Here is a 20,262-nt window from a genome sequence, read left to right as displayed (position 1 = left end):
AACCTACCCCTCTACTTTCTGACAACTTCAGTTAACAAAGGGATTCAGTGATCTCAAGTCTATTTTTAGGTACTGGCATGAAATTTGGGTTTAAATAGAGGCAGAATTGGGGTAGGAGACAAAAGAAATGTTCAACTAGTTAGTATTACTTATGGCTAAGATGTGGTCCTGACCATGATTATCTTAGATATATTCCCACAGGGTAGCCTGAAGAAATGTGCATTGCTTAAGCAGACAAAGTGCTCTCAGGAGATAGATTACTTTTGATTTAGGTTATAGCTCGTTATCATGAGTAACCGCTTTCATATAAGTGCAGGAGACTCTCTTGAAGCATCTCTAAGTTTTGTTTCCAAAGGGCTATCTACTCTGGACCTGGGCAGTTGTGAGTAGACTTTCTGTGAAGACTCCCATCTTGTTTTCTATGAACATGAACATAGAGGTAAACATATCTGGGTAAGCACTGTAGCTACAGTTGCCTGTTCACTTAATAAAGGTGTTTAGTTTTGTGGCAAATTGACGAGCTGTCTTACAAAGTGGCTATGCAGCTTTATATGCTCACAAGCAATTTGCATCCTTGCTATAATTTGGTGTTGGTGTTGTTTTGACTCTGTGGTATTCCAGGAGGTATATGGTGACTCCTATTTTTTTCATTTGTAGTTCCTTAGTGTGCCTGGTGCTGATCATCTTGCTATGTGACTATTTTCTCTCTTTATCCTTCCATTGGTCAAGTGTCTTTTGTCTACTTTATGTCAGGTCATATTGTAATACAGGGTACTTTTAAGGTTTAAAACATTTACTTCTGAGATTTAATATGCATATATTTTGAAGTAATTAAGGAAATGCCATCTTGTCCTGACTTCCTTTTGTGTCTGCTTAGAAAATTCTTAGTCTTCTATCCCACCACAGTCATGTCTGTCTTGGAAACACATTTGAGACTTATATGATCATAGCCATGCTCCAGATGTATTAATCAAAATAATTCATGTTTAAAAATCATCAAAAAGGCTTAAGTTGAAAACATTCATTATGTTATGACTGAAATAACTAGTATATTGTGACTAAGCAAATGTTTTGTAAGTTTCCGCTGACCTTCATTTAGCATTGATGTAATTGTGGGTTTTGCTTTTAAAAATGCTGAACTCCTGAGTTTCAGTGTTAAGGGACTTTGAGGCATGAGACTGCTCTTGGTCACTGGCCAAATTAAAGGACTGATACTGTTATATTTATGCTTGTGATCCTAGCCTTTAAGTGCTGAACCATCTCTCTAGCCTGACTCTGATACTTGTAATTGGCTTAATTAGTGTGGTATTCTGTATCTTTCTCACATGAACTTATTGCCCTGTGGGTCAATGTGCAATCTTATGCTCATGCTTCTGAACAATAGGGAATACTTAACTGGTGTTTTCTTTATGTAATAGTCTTGATTTCTTTCTTTAGAATTTCCGCTCTATCCATTGAAAAAAGCAGTTTAGTTATTTTAGATCCAGAATCCAGAAAAGGCAGTGCTACCATCCAAGAAGATGTATTCATGGAGAACTTACATTGCTTAACTTACAATATTTAAACTTACAATATTTAAACAAAATATTCCCACCATCTGCTTGTCAAATTATATTTATACATTGGACTATTGCGGTTTTTTTCACTCTTGAAAGCAAACAAATCTACAGAAACTCAATCAAACCTCCAGCTGCTGAGTTTAATGTTGAAGAGATGCCCTGTGTGGCGGCACTTTGAAGTAATTACAGTAAGTGTATGGCTACTCCCAAGAAAGTTGGAGGAAATTTCCCAGCATATCCATCAGTCAATGGAAGCATGAACAAGTTAAGCTATGAGGTTCCTAGAAGGTAAAAATTGAACTGACCCTCTAGCTTGCTCAGCTAGCTTTTTTTCCCCTCAGGCAGTTCAGGGCTACTTGCCCAGGGATTGCATTGTACATAGTAGTGCAGGTCCTCTATCAATTAGTAATTAAGAAAATTCCTCCAAGACATGGCTACAGGACAATGTGATTGAAGGAGTTCTTCATTTAGGGTTCCCTCTTCCTAAGTGACTCTGGGTTTGTTTCACATTGACAGCTAACAATAACTATGACAATAACAGGGGCCAATGAGCATAAAATGTTTTCATGTTATCTCTAGTGGAATGAGAATGGTTGGACCTAAGTTATTGTTGTATAAATGGAGGGATAGGGAAATCCAAGGCACCTGACACATAATGCTATGTTATAGAAACATGGGTCTAGATTGCGATCAAAGGAGTCTGTGGGCTGTTGAGCATGTTACAGAAGATCAAAGTCCTTCTAGGTGTGATCATATCCTCCTGGAAAGGGGTGAGGCTTGTTTCTCATGAATGAGTTTGTACAAAACGATGTTCTAGGCTGACTTCTGGGTAGCAGTAATTTTCTTAGACTTTAATCTTTACAATTATTTTCATGCTATAAACTTCATTGAAAAGGCCTAGATATATTTGACAAAATGATTATGACCAGAATAAAGTTATCTTCTTTTTCATGTATCAGTAAATGACTGGAATATTTAATTTTAATTTAGTCATACAGTCTTGAATATGAGTTTCAAAATCTTCCTCTTGGTTTTTTTTTTTTTTGAGGTCACCTTCTGTCAACAATTAGGCAATAGATCATAGTATTTCTGTAACATGCTGTGACAGAAACTTGAATAATTCACATGCTGTATTATGCTTCAGAATTTGACTACATATATTGAAGTTTTAAAAATATTTCTTGCAGGAGGGAATGAATGAAATCAGGATAACCCTGTCCCCATTTCTTTTTGAACATATATTGATATTTTAATTGGTACATAGTAATTGCACATAATTATGGCACAGTATGACATTTCAATACTGTATAATGTAATACTGATCAAATGAAGGTAACTGGTATGTCACATCAGATGTAACTATTTCCTTTCTTGCTAGAACATGGCTTTTTGACATAGTCAATTAATTGTTAACTATAGTTATCCTGTAGAACATTAGATGTTATTCCTTCATCTAAATGCACCCTCTGGTAGCTATCTTTTCTCCATCTGTCTCAATTTTTAAGGGTAGAGGGCTCAAACTTCTACGTATGAATGGGACTCAAGAAGAACAGCATCACACACTATGTTGAAAGCTTGTCTTTCTCTTGTAGGAAATCTCAGTAGGTCCTTATAATCTGGAGAACTGAATCAGGTCTGGACTGATCTCAGAAACTGAGCGGCAGCCTGAAAAAAATCAATCACAATTATGAGCTTGTTTCTAGGCAAGAGAGAAGGCTTAGCAGGAAGGTGTCTTTGACTGTAGATCTGATATATGGGTTTGATTCTGAGTACCCCAAAGTAGCTGGAGAAACCAAATCCCAAGAGGTATCCTTTTACCTCCACACCTGTTCATGCACACTCTGTCTATCTCTCTGTCTCTCTCTCTGTCTGTCACTGTTTCTCTGTCTCTCTCTGTCTCTGTCTCTGTCTCTGTCTCTGTCTCTGTCTCTCTCTCTCTCTCTCTCTGTGTGTGTGTGTGTGTGTGTGTGTGTGTGTGTGTGTGTGTGTGTGTGTGTGTGTGTGTTCTGCTCTCTATTACAGAGCTCACTTCTCTTCCTCCATGGACTTGGGATGATGCACCAGGAGGAAGCCTTTAGCCTTTGTGCTCACCTTGATAAATGTTATTTCTATCAATTGTGTATTGTAATCCCAGTTGCAAAAGAAATCAATGATTTCATAGTTGCTCATAGTTTATGCATAGCCACATCAAAATGTGAAGCACACACCCTCACACACAAATGCGAAGTACACACACACACACATCTCTATTTTAGCATCAAAAACCCAACTGCATGAGCTAGCTTTCTTTGGCTTTTAGCTTGATCCTGATGAAAAAGGTGTACTTAAGGAGTATATTCTAGTCTACGAGAAAGAGAAGGCTAAGGGATACTGTAGCAGATGGAATGGGTACTCCACATACCACATGCCTTCTAGGGGAAGTTTCTGCCAAAGGGAAGATCCTACATGACCAGAAGATCTTAATTAGTATGTAATATGAAGATGAAAACTGAGCTTCCATGTGAGGATTGAAAAAGAATTTTAAAAAATGGAAGCAGGGTAGCAAAGTGGTGTGAAAAACTGTGAGCAAGTACAGACAGTGAAAAGCCTATGTAATGAAAAGGCTGGAAGAATTTAATCAGAGTCTGTGTGGAACTGAACTTGATATAGCCACCTCTACTGTTACACACAGAACATGAGCAAAATGCATCACAAAATGTAACCAATGAGAGATTCTTTTCCTAAAATAGAAATGTAAAAAATTTCACACCCAGGGCAGGAGCCTCAGGTGACCTACAAATTGAACTGATTTAGTACCAACAATGTCCTTGAGAAAAATACAGGGTTTCCATTGTCAGTGAGCAGTTCTTGATCTCTTTGTAGGACATTTCTATAACTGTTCTGACTTCAGGACAGCTATCAAGCCAAGGCATGGTTAACCGACATGAAGGACCATCAACTTCTGTCAGTAGACTTCCCACCTGAAGCTCCATACCAGAGGAATAAACAGAACCCATACCTGAAAGAGCCATACAAGTGTGGAGTTCTTCTTTTAGAATATCTAAAACTTCCTTAACACCATGTTCACCCTGAAAAGTAGAAGCGAGGGTACAGAGGTTTGAAAGAACATTTGGACCACCAGATAGTTACATATCATGTGTACATTCTTTACAGTTTCAGGGAAGATAGAATCTATGAAATCAGAATAACGTAGAGATTGAAAGAAACCAGTGGGGAAAGGCTGAGTCAAGGACTCTGAAGTATGCGCAACACTTTAGAGGCCTGAAGGTGAAGTGACCTGAAACAATTTTGCAAGAAATTGAGGAAATGTCTTCACTGGAAGATGGATTAGGAAAACCACAAGAATAAGTCCTGAGCTCTACATCCCATGCTAGCAATCTTACCTTGCAGGCAAGGCCCCAAATGATTGGTCTCCCAAGAAAAATGCACCTAGCTCCAAGGGCCAGTGCCTTCAACACATCATTGCCGGTTCGAACCCCACCATCCATGTACACTTCAATTTTCCCATTGACAGCAGCCACCACTTCTCTCAGAGCATCAATCTGAAAGTGAAATATGCACACAGCTTTGGATATTCCTATTTTGTTTCTCAAAAGGTCATGGGATGAACGTCCTCTCAAAGTTGAATAGGACCAGGAAATTCAAGCAAAGGCCAAGACCTTTACATATCTATCTCCAACTGTGCTTTCATCCAAGGGAACTCAGGGCCCTGCTCCCAAGGCCCACAGACTCCTGAGGACTGAAGCTTGTGTTTCCTGAACTCCAGGAGACTCCTCCAATTCTATATTGTCGAGGGCAGCAGGCCCCATCTAGAGCCAGGAATAAGGATCCCTGAAGAGATGGTTCTAAGCTGACTTTAGTTATTAGCTGTATTTCTCTAAAGGAAACTGGGGGAAAAGAATTGAAATAGAGCCCTCAGACTCTGACACTGGGCAAGGAATCCATTGGAATGCTGTCCCAAAATGAGCAGAATACTAATAAATAATAATAATAATAATAACAACAACAATAAAGTCTAACAGGGAGAAAACAACTCTGTCCTTTGATGTCTGTATGGAGGAAGCACTGGATGTGTTTTGAAATAACTTACATGGAATAACTAGAGAAAACTCATGTCCAAGTATCATTTGGAATATGTATGATGCCATGAAGAGGAAATAAACGTATTTATAGAAACTTCTCTAGTCACACTCAGCAGTGCAGTTGACAATGACTTAGAAGTAGAATGGAGAAGCCAAGTGTGGTAGTGCTTATAAACTCATTCAGAAGCAGAAGCCAAGAGAACCAGGAGATCAGTGCCAGCCCGGGCTACATAAGATTACATAGCTACATCAGAGAAACCAATAGGGCCTGTGAGATGTTTCCACAGTGGAAAGTACTTGCTGTACACACACACACACACACACACACACACACACACACACACACACACCACACACAAACACACACAACAAACTAACTAAATTACAAAGCAAATCAATAGAATAATAACAGTCAAAATTAACTCAACCTAGGGTGCAGAGTGGTCCATTTTTCAGTAGGTCAGAGCAGGACACCTACTGCAGCTCCCTGAGAATGCTGTTTATCTACCACATGAGGAAGCACAGTGACAGCATTTGTTATGGAAACAGACAGAATGGGCTTGCTCGTCTGTTGTAAGAACTTTCTTTTGCAGATGCAGCTGTGAAGGCCATTCCTTGTTCAGGGTTAAGGATGAGCCCAAAGTGTTGATAAGGCTGAAATCAAAGCTGTGTTCTGGTCCTTAAGCTCATTTCCTTGTTGGTTTGTTCCTCTTGTTTGAGTCAGGGTTAAGAGAGAGGAATACTATCTCAAGGCTCTCTCCACCAAGGTTTTGATTTTGTTGTATGAAAACTTTTACTTGTTGAAAGTAATTATATGAGAAGAAATAAGGAAAGCAGATTCAAACCCCATTATTAACAATAAGGCCCCATTCACTCTGTCAATGGGCAGATTTGTAAGCCTGATCCTGGGAGAGAAGGACCCCTTACCAGCCTCATGTTCCCTCAGTTTCCCTTGTCTTCCCCTGCATTAGGAAGGAGGCATAACTGTACCTTCCAATCCAGCTTTCACTAAGAGACACAGCAGAGTGAGCCTCTCTCTGGACAGGCCTGTCTGTCTACTTCCTGCTCTCCTAGCAAGGGGCTGGTGTAGGAGTGATAAGTACTGCAAATGACTCCATCCCATAAGCCTTAGACCAAACAGGAGAACAGCTTAGAACTTTCTGCTTCTCTTGGGATCTATCTTTAAAGAATTAATCAAGGACACACGAAAATTATTAAATTTAAGGATGGTTACTGATTCATTGTTATAAATAAATACATACATAAATAAATCATCAGATACAGGGGTACAGGCCTCTAATTTCCACACTAAGAGAACAGAGATGGGGAGATTGAAGGCCCAAAGCTGGTATGGGCTACCTGGTGAGACCTTGTCACAATCAGACAACAAACACGCAAACTAGACAAAAAGAAACAAAGTAAGGAAACACTGGAATCAAAGCAGATGCTCAACACCAAGGGGATCATTATATCAAACTGTCCATTCATGCCACGCCATTAAAAAGAAGAGAGACTTATACTGAAATTAAAAAAAAAAAATGTGCTTAAAAATTGGATAACTGAAAAGAAGGAAATTACAAAACATATTAACATGTGAACATTTTAAGCCACAAAAGATGTATTTGTATTAACAAGCATCAAGAAATTAACATCAATGATTGAGATAAAATTTGAGATTCTTTTTTAAAAAAAATACACTTCCTTCTGTTTGTGGATATCTTTTCATAAGAGGCCAAAGGAACTGAGGAAGAAAAAGCTTGACTTTTGTTTGTTGAATTGTGCCAAGCATTGCTGGAACAACTTTTGGAGAAACAATAGCATAAATATGACTATGAAGATAAGCTAACAACTGGTTTCCATGTAAAGACTCTTTGTCCACTCTCCTTTATTCATTTTTTCACAGGTGCCATGCAGATCGGACATACATTTGTAAGCTACCGCAGGCTATTGTAGATTTCAGTATTAGATTCGTCGGTGTACGACAGACTAGAATATTTGTGCACTGCAGTTCCACTTAGAAAAAATGATTACATGCCTCTGGGAGGTACCGCTCCTTTCTTCATGTGTCAGAGAGGAAAACTAAGTTTCCAAAGTCTATGAAGATGCATTAGCTTCAATCTGATTACTTCTGGCAGAAGACAGGGTCTTCAATACCTTTCAAACATCTCCCTTGGTCTATTGTGAATCTGTACTCATTAGTTGATGTCTCTAAACTCCAATACTCCTAACTGTCAAATAGGGATATATCTATTTTGCAGCAATGTCACAAAGTGTAGACATGTTACACATACAGTTTAGGAAAATAGTCAGACAAACATGATTAACCATCCTTAAGATCCATAGGAAATATCATGATAAGGCAGAGGGCAATGCGTACTAGATTTAGTAGGGAGCTTTGGCATAGAGCATCCGGACACACCCCTCTGACGTCATCCTACTTACAGAAGCAGGAACCTCATCAAGCTGCCTCCCACCATGGTTGGAAACAATGATGCCTCGGATGTTGTGCTTCACTGCTAATTCTGCATCCTCTTTTGTCAAAATCCCTTTGAGGATAATGGGCAACCGAGTTATACTCTGAAGCAAGGGGAGATCATTCCAGCAGAAAGATGTACTTGGCATAGACGTGGGAGAAGGAAGTCCAGACTTTCTCTGTAGGGAATTAGAAGATGACTCTTAGACCCAAATGAATGCTCACTTGATTCATTCAAAAGATGAGGTGCATTTGGAGCACTGTCATTTATAAGCTATGAAAACCAAGCAATGCCACTGAATGCTGATGCTACTTCCTCTCCCAAAGGCTGTATGAAGAATTTCTACTTTTGATGGCTTGTTCACTGACCATTAATCAATGTCTTTGATCTAGATAGATACAATGACAGATGAGATAGAATCTATACTTAAAAGGGTGTGGTATGTAGTATGTAAAACGAGTAAGAAAAATAGTCAAAGACACAGTGACATTTTATGGTTGACCTATATTCATGAGCTAATAAAACCAAAATAAAAAAGATCTTAAGCCAGGCCTTGCCTACTATCTAGCTTTGGCTCACAGTACGCAGCACATTTCCTTAAATTCTAATATTCAGGGACACACAGGAATCACAGGTGCCCACTGGCTGACAAGGACACTGTTATCTTAGCCTTGATTTTTGCTTTCAAGGGCATGCCATCTTTTTCAATCTTCAGAATTTAATAAAGAAAGTGTTCATGGTAGTTCCTTAATTGAAAGGTTTCCAAAAGATGTGTTGCAGAGCCCTGATGATTCTGGATGACTTTTAAGTTTTCAAAACAGCAGACTAGAGCCCCAGCTGGCTAGATTGGCTGGCTATACAATTGACCTGTGAGCGTCCTCTCCAGCGAGTCAGTTTGTCAATGCATCCTATGCAAAAGTATCACTTTCTGAACCCATCATGAAATAGAAAGTGTGAGAATAACACTTTAGTTTGCTCTCCAGTTCCTGCAAAATTCATCCCTACATTCATCCCAAAATTCTCCTGTCTCCCAACATCAGCCCTGGCTTGAACATCTCTGATGACAGACTGAGCATCTCCAGAGAAGTGAGCATTTGATCATAAGTTCTGCCTGCCAGGAGGCACTAGAAAGGAAAAACAAAACAAAACAAAACAAGTCAGCCTCTTTAACTGCTACATTTCCAGTGTCTGCCATAATAAGGCAGGTAGGGGAAAATATTTGCAAAAAGGATGACAAGAGAGTGGGAGGAAGGGAGGGAAGGAGGAGGGAGGAGGAAGGAAGGAAGGGAAGGATAAAGGAAGGGAGGAAGGAAAGGAGAGAGAAAGGGAGGGATGGATGAAAGGAGGATGGAGAAAAAGAGGGAGGGACACTAATCATCTCTTCTTATCCTAAATGCTTCTTATATTAAATGCCCATTGAGTCTGATATCTTTCTCACCTCTCCGGGGGATCGAAGATCCTTCAGCATTATGTTTGCCTCCAAATCCAGCAGGTTTCTCTTATTCCCTCTCCTATTGCCAAGTACAGGCACATCTACAGTGATCACCAAAGCTTTGAAACCCAAGGCTTCTAGCCTCTGAACCATCTGCTTGTTGATGTCCCAGTCTGGCTGCACATAAAGTTGGAACCAATGGAGGCCTCCAGGGGCAGCAGCAACAATGTCTTCCACAGTATAGCTGGCATAACTGCTGATGACATAGCAGATGTTGGCTTCCTGAGCAGCTGGAAAGCAAGGAGCATGACCTAGTTTGGAGGGCAGAACTATTCTGACCTTGCCTCTGGACAGGTTGCCCAGTGAGTAGAGAGAAAGCCTGAGTTCATTCTACTTCCCCATGAGAGATGGCATGGTTCAATGGAGAGAGTTAGTGTTTGCATTCTCTTCCATGTAAGCTACTCTGTAGGGGGAAGAAGTATGCCGGAGAATGAGAAGGATGAATCAAACCCCTCTCTTTCTGTGCAGCTTTGAGGCTTAGTTCCTTTATTTGTCAAATGGGAAAGGTACTGATAAATGTCATGGCTACTTTTATCATTTCACTCTGTCTGCCCAGGGCCTTGATCTCACTGTGAAGCTGCATCCATGGCCAAATAATTTGTCCTAATCAAAAATTAATGTTAATGCCTCACGTCAGCAGGAAACACTACAAGACAATACATTAGAACAGTAAGTCAACCATCTTCATATAGGACATTAATGTTTCCACTTAGCTATGCCTGTTTGTCTCTTTAACTCTAGAATCCTCATACTCATTGCCTCATGGAGTCTAAGGGGAAAAAAATCAGAAAACTTCTGGGAAATACATACACACACAAATACACCCTGTCGTATACCACACATACCCACACTACACACATCACAAACACACACACACCCCTCACATATACCACACACACCTACACCACACAACCTGACATACAAACACACACACATACCATACACCATACACACACATCAAACACATACCACACACACACACAGAGGCAACTTGGAGTCAAGAGGATTGACTCCCAAGAATGTTTAGTGTTATCTCTTCTCATTCATTGTTGTTACTATCCATGTTTGTGGAGGCCACAGGGACAGACTCCACAGGGTCCACAAAGACAGGCCTCCATGGGGTTTATTAAGAAAGAGCTAAAACCACAAAAACCCTTTTTGTTACACAGGACAAGGTCAATCAAGGAGAAGAGAAGTGGACTACTTAGAAAAGAACAGCTACCAAGCCCTGTGTGAGGATTTGGGGGAAAAAGATTTCTCATCATCCTAAATGTAGACTCAGAATTCAGCCCCATCTCTAGCCCATAAAGCTGCAGAGGGTCTGATTCAGGGGGGGGGGGTCAGCAACCCTCTTTCAAGGAATGACTTGAGGTCTCAGCATCTCCTATTTATCAATAGTTCCTCTTTTACTGGGACCATCATTATGGATAGTATGTCCACATTCTACATCAGTGTCACACAGCTGTGGCTTATGCAATCCCTTAATCACCATTCTTAGTCCCCATAGGACTGATGTCCCTAAGACCTTTCTGTAAGAGGTCCTGATGCTACCTACAACTTATCTGGGTGAGAACTCTCACTTACTTCTGGCCTGGAAAGGCAGCCTTCAGGTGGAACCATACCTTTAGCTGTGCTCTTTTCTCCATCTGCCCAGGCAATTGAATGAAAGGCTGTGGGTGAGATGCAAATGGGGGCATTGATCTCCTGCCCTTGGATTGTGGTCCTGGTGTCTATCTTTGACACATCTCTCAGGTATCTGGGACGGAGGCGGATTCTGCACTAGACAAACAATAAGATGGATTATTTTCCAACTTGGCTACTCTTTCTGGAGCTGGGACCCTAATTCACAATGCAGATTTAAGTAGATTTAGATCTCTGAACCCTTCTTAGGATTAATTTGCTAATTCTGAATAAGCAGTACAGGCTTAGGAGAAGGCAACTTTCCAAGGTATCTTTGCCCACTAATCCAGTCCCCTTTGAACTGTTGGTAAACCAAAGTCCACTTTAGCTTCTGTCATGCACTGTTAGAGTACTGTTTTTATGTCTTGACTCTCAGTACTTAGGTGTTTAATTTAGTCTTTATCAGCAATGACTAGACAGGGAAAGAAAAATTCAGGCATCCCCCAAAAGAAAGACAAGGCAATCAAGAGTTCAAATCCTAGAAGACAATCATGTCTCCCAACCCCTGACCCTCAGGGAACTAATTTATTTGATTTATATACTGCTTTACAGAAGGTAGAGTAATTCACAAATGATATCTAAAACATTATTTTACAACCCATGAAAACTTGGAAATAGCTGTTGTTGGCACATGCTCCAACCCTTAGCTTTTAAGACCAGTTCTCATCCGAATCAATCTGCCATTACCCTTAACATTCTTTTTCTGCAAAACTTGAGTCCTTTCACCCTCTTTACATTTTTCTCCTTCAAGGCATACTTTTGGGAGCTCGGGCTATCTAGATCTGCATGTAGCTTGTCCACACTGCACCGCTGTTGTTCCTGTTCCATCTTTTCAGCAAATGAAGTTGCTGGAATGCAGAGAACTGATAAGTCACTTACACTAGATCTAAGATAGATTCTCTCTATACAATTTCTCCCCAACTCCCTATCCCTCATCCCTACCCTATGATAAAACACAGAAGCTTGCCATTTTCCTGTCCACTATGTGTTCACTAAAGGCAGAACTATTCCTATGTCAGGAGCTTTCAATCAATGCATCCTAGAGTAACAATGGAGAGGATAAAGAGCAGACCTTTTAAATGCTGCCATGTTGTCATTGTAGGTGATGCCATCATCAGCTTCTCCTTCAATAAAATCCCAGGAGGTCTTAGACAGCTGCTTTTGTGCATGTGCTTTAAAGTCTGCCAAACACAGCAAAGACATTGCTGGGCCTTCAAAATAGAAAAACAAAACAAACCCAGTGAGAACACTTTGGGCATAAATGGGTGGGGGCAGAGTGTGAAGCTGCTTAGTTGCCATATCTGTATGTTGGTGTTCCTTAACTCAGTGCACTCCTGCTTCCCCCAAACCAGAGGACTTCCTTCTTCTCACATCCACTCCCCATACCTAATCATCTGATCTTCTGAATGTCTACCATGGCATCTTCCTACATTCTACACACATGGCTTTAGATCATAAAGGCTGCACCACACCTTAAGGGATTACAACCGAAGAGTTTCTTGCCTCCTCACCTCTTTCTAGGTGGCATGGATCCTTAATGAAATGGAAGTCTCATTGAACATCTAGTGTCTCCAAGTACCCATATCACCTCACTTGCCCCTTTCCAGGACCTGCTTCCTAACTGCTTACTTAGTGTCATGTCTCAGTGGCCTTAATTTCACTGTGGTATGGCATCCATACCACTATGTGAAAAATCAGCTCTGCTGTGATATCAGTGTGAGTTCCCAAGATCTCTAAGATGTCTGAATTATTGAGGATACAAACAACATGGTGAAAACAGCTGATTATTTTGGGTTGCCCCTTGGCTAGCTGATTGGACATGTTGCCACAAGGTCACTGCCTTCTACCTTTTGTTATTTTTGCCAAGAGCCTGTTTTTCCTATTTATTACCATCAATGATCTGAACCCTGCATCTAGTACATGGGACTTTTAATACAAGTCCGCAGAAGAACTGAAGGGGCTTAGTTTAGAGCTCACCGGAAGTTTCTCCAATAGGAACGAAAGAGTGAGATCAACAGCTGCAAAGACGCTGTAGGAACTTGGGTTGGTCACACCATTCAGGGCTTGTACACAAGAAGATTCTGGAAGGAAAGGATGGAAAATGCAAACTTTAAATACCTAGCCAACTCTGGTGCAGGAGATAACAGTGTAAAAATTACCCTGGGCCTAAAAGTAGAAACCAGAGGACTTTTAAGCTATTGGGTAAGGGAAAGGTTCATGTACCAGAAACTCACTCTTCAATCAGAAATGGCAAATGACAAAAATTCCTGATGAAAATGTGGGGTGCTGAATATGTTAGCTCAGGTAGAGATGAGGCAGAACTGGTCTGAGGTCAATCAGAACTAGGCAAAAGCCTAGGGAAGCTCAACAGAGGAACAGCACGCCATTCCTACCTAAGGGGCTAAACAGAAGTTCTATTGAAAAAAAAAAAAAAAGAACAAAACAAAAACAAAACAGAGTCTCCTGTGATGTGGCCATTTTACATGGAGGTTATGAAGAGGCATTTGACTACATCTATAGAGCTTTGCACAGACAACCTTGTTAGTTGGTGGGCAGGACAATACCCAGTGCTGAGCTATTCTGATAAAGTTCAGCATCCATATTTGCTTTAACCCATGCCTACCTACCTTACTCACTGATGCATTAATAAACCCTAGGTCAATGAATCACTTATTTTATATCCAACTATCTTGCAATTGCTCATTCATAGTTCTGTGTGTATAGAAAAGTTAGTATAGCAGTTTGTAGTGTTATTTCTTGGGAGACCTTCCCTTCAAGGTTAGGACTTGGCTTATAGCTAGAAACTAACACAGCAGCAAGACCAGATAAGAGTGATATAATTTAACTGAATTGTTTTGTTTTGTTTGCAAACAATGTGATTTATGCTAACCATCTGCTTTCCTTCTAGGAGCGTAGGACGTCGGTACCGAGAGCGATCATACAACCAGCCGCCAACATGAGTTGGTAAGCATAGTCTTTAACATGTCTCATCTTGGCACTGGAGGAGTCATCAGATTTCTTGGAAGCTTATACCTGGGGTTTTTTTCCCCAGTCCTTTCCCTATCCTAACTTTTCTTTGCATCTTGTCTCTGAAATAGCCTATATGCTCAATGATGTGTTGAGTTCTGTGAATTCCCTTACTGAACACACAGATTCCACAGCTGTACCCCGGGCTTTAAGATGATACAATATTAAGTTAGTATGCAGATCTATTGATTTCTTCGATTTAACATTTTTCTGTGTGCTGAGTCTATGCTTTTGGGGGAGAAGTAAAATTCCATCAGATTTAAGTTACTGCCTTCCTACACATTAAATGCCCATGGTAATGCTCTTGTGAAAGTATCTAGCATAGACAGTGCACAGAACTGAAATCTAATCCATGAGAGGCAGCTCAGCATTACCCGTCCATAGTATTGTGATTAAGGAATTTAAAAGTTGTTTGACAATGAAGCATTAAATCTCAGCATCTCTAAATGTAACCAAGGCTATTCATTTTCATTGTCTTTTTCATCTTTCCATTGGGATAGCATTGGAAATGTAATTGAGGAAAATACGTAATAATATATATATATGAAAAACTGTCAACTTCTCTGTGAAATAGATAGAGACATTACAGCCAATTGGGCATTAATCTCTTTCTTTTGGATTCAGAAGGAACGAGGCTCAGAAAACAGGAAAGTTGTGGATTATTAGATAATAAATTAGTGCAGACAATGACTTGGGAACTATATCCTGTCAGCCTCCAAAGATAGATGCTCTCCAATTCAATGGTAAAGAGCAAAGTTGTCACAGAAGCATTTTAAAATGTAAATGTTACATAAATTACACACACACATCAGTGATTTGAATTACTTGCTAAATTACAATTTAAGAAATGTTTGGAAGCGTACATAAAGATACAATTGTCCAATTTTCTCTCTATGAAGTAACTCAAGGTCAAAAGCATACTGAGTCAATTGTTCTTACTAAAGGAACAGTGTAAGAGTTACAGTTGAAGAGAATCACACTTTGCTCTTCAATGCTTTCCCTTAATTTGAGAAAGAACTTGGTGCAATGTTTTTGTATATTACAGTCTGCTTCACACCAGTGTTGAAACCAGAAACTGAAGGAAGGATTCTAATCCTCCAACCATTTCTTGTGAGCCTATTTCCTCAGTCTTATTCCTATGCTCTCTGTCTATTCTGGTTGTCTCTGATTGTCCTGAGAAACAGGCTAGGCATAAGGGGAAAAATTTTGCACACAGATCACACGTGAGACTTTGTTTCTGAACTTTATCTCCTTGAGTTTCTTTAAGCTCATTCTTTAAGGGTTGAGCATGGAGAAAAACAATTCAGGAAATGAAACCCTAAGAGCAAGGATGCTCTGGACTTCTGCTGCTGTGCTCCAATGGTCCAACTCTGATCCTTAGCCCAAGACACAAACTGGAACTGGCTACCCTGGTAAGGAAGATGTTTTGTTCTGGGTAATGATGTAAACTTATCCAATTATTTTAGACAAAGCATTGTTTTCTTTGAATATTTTATAGCATACATAGGCTATTACCTGAGAAACTCTGGGGTATCAGAGTTTGCATTTAGTTCCAAGACCCTGGAGTCCTCTGTGAGGAACAAGGTGAGAATTACAGAGCACATTGGGAGACACAAGGGGAAACAGTTTGTCTCACTGAAGGCTTCTTTTGTAATTCAGAATACTTTCTTCAAGATCCTTTGGTCTACTCTGTTGGCATTTAGGCCAAGATTTGTAAAGTCAAAGATAAGATCAAGGACCACATTCTGAAGCCCAGTTTGGGAGATTACACTATCCAAGGTTAGCTGAAACCAATTCTGGGAAGACTTCCAGCCTCAAAGATAGATATTGCAAAAGTCAGGATAACCTTCATAACCTTTATCCACAGCAATTTGCCGTCAATAATCTTTACATTAAATAAATCTTTAAAAGGCACTACTAAATTCATGGCTGAACACTTTAGGGGAAGAGTACAGCAGGATGAGGCTCTACATGCTTTCAGGACAAGGAGCCTCAGACAGTAGGCTTGATCCCTTAGATCCCATAAGCAAACAGCCTCAATCCTGGGGAGAACCCCAGGACAACCATAACAGGGGAGAAACTAACAGGAGGAAGATTTGAATCAGTAACAGGCCTGTCCTCAGAGAAATACCAGGAAAAGAGTGCTCCCACACAAAGGTCCTTTGAGAAACACTTGAGAGTAAAGGACCAGGAGCTCCATGCAGCCCAACAGGCATCAGCTTAGTCAGAGGCTGCAAGAATTGGTCAGTGGTTGCCGTCAGCCTAGAAGCAATTCTGTTCAGATCTCTGGGTCATCGCGTTAAAGGCACAGGACTCTTCCAGGCTTATTTCATTGATTTTATGGTGAGGAATAAGTTATTTTCTTTTGTCCAGTAACCCACAACCACTCTATCATTCTCCTTCCCTGTAATGCCTCTTCCTCTCTTGTCCTGTGCCCATGAGCTGCCATGGCTAGTGTGCTATTCGGGTGTTTCTGAAGTCTCTCTGCACTGGTCCAAGGGTCTGATTCATGCTTGTGTTCTACTCTAGGGGCTTGTGTATCACAGATCTGGGACATGCTCATCTCAAGAGACTCTGAGCACATTTTCAGAAGCATCTTGGCATTCCTTACTTATTTTTCTTTTACTCTATGATGTCAGCAATTAAGATTGCTATTTTCCATAATTGACATTCATGAGAACTTAAAGAAATTATGTATAACATTTTTTATAGTCTCTAATGTTGAACGATGAGTTCAATACAACAGCATTGCTCGGTCACCTTTTGTATCATGAGTGTGCCAAGTTTTGGAAACATTGTTAATCAAGGGAGTGCTTTCTGTCACTTAGAATCTAATTACTATTTTAGTATCATTTTCTCTATGGGAAAATATGTTCTGACCTCTGAAGAAATAACTCCCAGGTAGAGTATTGATGCCCAACTATGTTGTTAATCGGAGACAGTTGAGGGAATGCTGGAAGAGACAACAATAGAGTGTTTAGAAAGATTGAGGGACTTCCTGATTTAGTTAAGCAATGGGGTAATTTAATTGTACATATTGGGAACAACATAATTATTCCTTACTTATAATAATAAGTAATAGTAATTAATAATGATGATGAAGATACACTGCAGCCATCTGTCTAGTGTGCCATAAGACTGAGCACACTGTGTGAGTAGCTTAGGTATTCTAATGCTTTAATTTTCATTGTCATCCCCAAATGGAAATATTACTATCCTCCATTTCACAAGGGAGAGAAAAATTAAAACACTTCATACAAAAATCACACATCTAGTAGTGTATTCTGACTTCAGATGCCTGGCTTTTAATCACTATGAAAAGAAGTGTTTATATTTGTTGCCAAAAGTGGTTTATGGTATGGCAAGTACCTAAGATATTTGAAATGTCTTGGTCACGTGTAGCATATTACTTCCTCTGGCCACATTACTTCTCTACCAGAAAGTATAAAGTTACCAGATAAGTAAGCAAACAAGTGGCCAAGCAACCAAATGACAAACAAACAAACAAACAAACAAACAAACAAAAAACACATCCACATGCTCACTAAAAATAACCTGGGCATTCAAATCCATCTCAGTACCTTACAAAACATTCTCCCACATGCCATCGCATTTGACCCTCACGATACAGAGTTATAGATTTTAAAAACTGGTTCATCCCTGATGTCCTTGAAGCCACATGGAGTGGTGTAGAGAGGAATACAGTATCAACTGTGCAGCACAAAGTGAACTCAGTCAAGTCTCACAAAGTTGAGCCATTTGGCAAGGTGTCCTGACTCACCCCAGGAGATCACTGTGTTGCCTCTCTTTTTTCAGGAGAGGGTGTACAAACAGACAGAAGTTACACAAATGGTTCCTCTTCTTTTTATCATAGGCTGAGGAGTGGGAAAGCCCAAATGTTCCAAAATATAAAATTGACTGCCAATCTGATACTATTGCATTCCTGACTTCACACAGTGGTCCGCAATCAGAACACAATGCATGCAATGACCTTCAGAATATGAGTGAAGGTCAAGTGAATCAGGTTTTTAGATCTCATGTTCATGCCCAGGGTGTCCCATTATGCATGCACAAATATTCCACTACTATAGCTGTATAACTTCCTGATCCCCTAGACTATTAACATTTCCCAGTTTTTATAGACAGGTGGGTTTATGTGGCTAATCTGGCCAACTGGCTGGGTGTGGTTCTGCCATGGTAGTTCATCTTCCAAAATCCATATCTATGAAATAAAGGCAGCTTGGATTTCCAAATCTCCATTTGGAAAGAGGCAGCCTTATAGGCCAGATGATTTTAAACAAATATGAACAAATGAGCAAATATGTATTTGTACATATACATTTTTATGTTAACCCACTGATGTTTTAGGGTGTATTTTACAACAGTGACTAGCTTTAACATGATATCTAGGCACTGCCCTAAATGCTGAAGGTTAAGTGAAAAGCAAATTTTTCAGGCTCAGCTTTTAAAACACAGAAAAAGTTGAAAGATGGGATTCAGTATTTCATTCTCAGTGTATTGGTATAATTTAGAGTTAAACATGAGTGTTTCCCTAGGGAGAACTACTGGAAATATGGAAAAAAGTTCCCATTGCTTCTCAAAAGGGACCTCAGATGATTCCCAGTTATCATTTGTACAAGTTCCAGATGCTACTAAGTAATAAAATCACAACATCACTATCAAGCCCAGGGTTCTTGTAAGAACTAAAGGATTCTGTAAAATTGAGAATGACAGAGTGGTTCCCAGTAAAGGCTTTAGGAGATGTGCATTCTGGGAGGTTGTAGAAGAACATGAAAAGTCCTTCTCCTTTCATTCTGTTTCCTGGTTCATCTATTCCATTCAAGTATTGGCTATCTATATGACAATACCACCCTGTCTTGGTTCATCTTCTTCTCAGTCCTTCCCAGATTTCTGTGGGAACTGATCACAACCCCAAGAAGCCCTTCTACTGAAGGGAACTCACAACTGATTCCAAAGAACAGAGTATCTCCAAATAAATGATACAAATTCTCTTTTTTGAAAAATATTAACTACTTCACTTATAAGAAGTAGACCTGTCACAACATTCTTTTTATGGCCCATGTTCCATGTAATGAGCACATTTAAGGGAAGGGACCTTTTAAAAGAACATATTTTGACTAATTTTTCCCTAAGGATACACACACATTTGGCCATTTCCAGGTTTAAATTCCCTGGACTGAACCTTTTATGCCAGTAGACTCTTTGATACAACAGCTTTCTTGGGTAATGTCTGAATGTGCCCACCCCTGCCACCTATCTCCATGCAACCTTCTTTGCCAAGCTCTCACTATGAGTCCCCTAAAACTCACCCACTATTTCATCTTCTCCCCAAGTTCCAAGCATATAGAAAATACCCCAAGACAAACCTGACACTAAGGTCTTCCAATAGCCAGTAATAGCAGTATGTAGAGGTAGCCATGCAAAGCCTGCTACAGAGGCCCACTGTTCAACTCTGAAGTAAAATATATTCAAGGATAAACATTAACCTTTTGGTTAAAAAGTTATCAAGGAAGTAATAAATAACCAGTTCAGATTAAAGTTAGCCTTGACATAAACTTGAATGGCTTTGCAATGTTTGCTGCCAAAACTAGATCTTTACAAGGTATGAAAATCCTGAAATTGTGTTATAAGATTAAAGTTCTAAATAATGAAGTAGTTGCTTATTAACTTTCCATAAAGGAAGTTATGGTTAATGGTAGGATATAAGTGATTTCAGGTAGAGAGTTAAAAAATATACTGCAATGGGAAAAGGAACATTTGCCTGGGGTGTGGCAACTGGATAGAGCAGATAATAGCTTGCAAGCCATGAGCAGGAAGATAGTGAGGACTCGGGACAGGGCTGCATAAGAATACTGTGGAGCTCTACATACTGAACTAGACAACCAAATTAATGCAGGAGACAAACATTAATGTCTCTGACGATAACA

General features: G+C 39.9%; 1 protein-coding gene across 2 annotated transcripts; it reads right to left on the bottom strand.

Moving 5' to 3' along the window:
• Positions 1 to 1,506: 1,506 nt before the first annotated feature.
• Positions 1,507 to 19,805, bottom strand: Hao2 (hydroxyacid oxidase 2). Of its 2 annotated transcripts, XM_085835618.1 has the most exons (10): positions 19,702 to 19,772; positions 17,195 to 17,267; positions 13,265 to 13,368; positions 12,360 to 12,498; positions 11,230 to 11,381; positions 9,554 to 9,837; positions 8,084 to 8,293; positions 4,943 to 5,101; positions 4,558 to 4,627; positions 1,507 to 3,224 (listed from the first exon to the last, which is right to left on the bottom strand). In XM_085835618.1, the coding sequence occupies exons 4-10, from the start codon at positions 12,488 to 12,490 to the stop codon at positions 3,169 to 3,171; spliced, it is 1,062 nt and encodes a 353-aa protein (XP_085691744.1). In that variant the 5' UTR covers positions 12,491 to 12,498; positions 13,265 to 13,368; positions 17,195 to 17,267; positions 19,702 to 19,772; the 3' UTR covers positions 1,507 to 3,168. The 2 variants fall into 2 exon arrangements, with proteins under 2 accessions (XP_085691744.1, XP_021014688.1); XM_021159029.3 differs by lacking the exon at positions 17,195 to 17,267 and having other exon boundaries at positions 19,702 to 19,805.
• Positions 19,806 to 20,262: the final 457 nt, after the last annotated feature.

The sequence above is a fragment of the Mus caroli genome, unplaced genomic scaffold (assembly GCF_978045245.1).
Source record: "Mus caroli unplaced genomic scaffold, Mus_caroli_1 scaffold_3, whole genome shotgun sequence".
NCBI classification, from domain to species: domain Eukaryota; kingdom Metazoa; phylum Chordata; class Mammalia; order Rodentia; family Muridae; genus Mus; species Mus caroli.
This window is presented reverse-complemented; position numbering and strand designations above follow the sequence as displayed.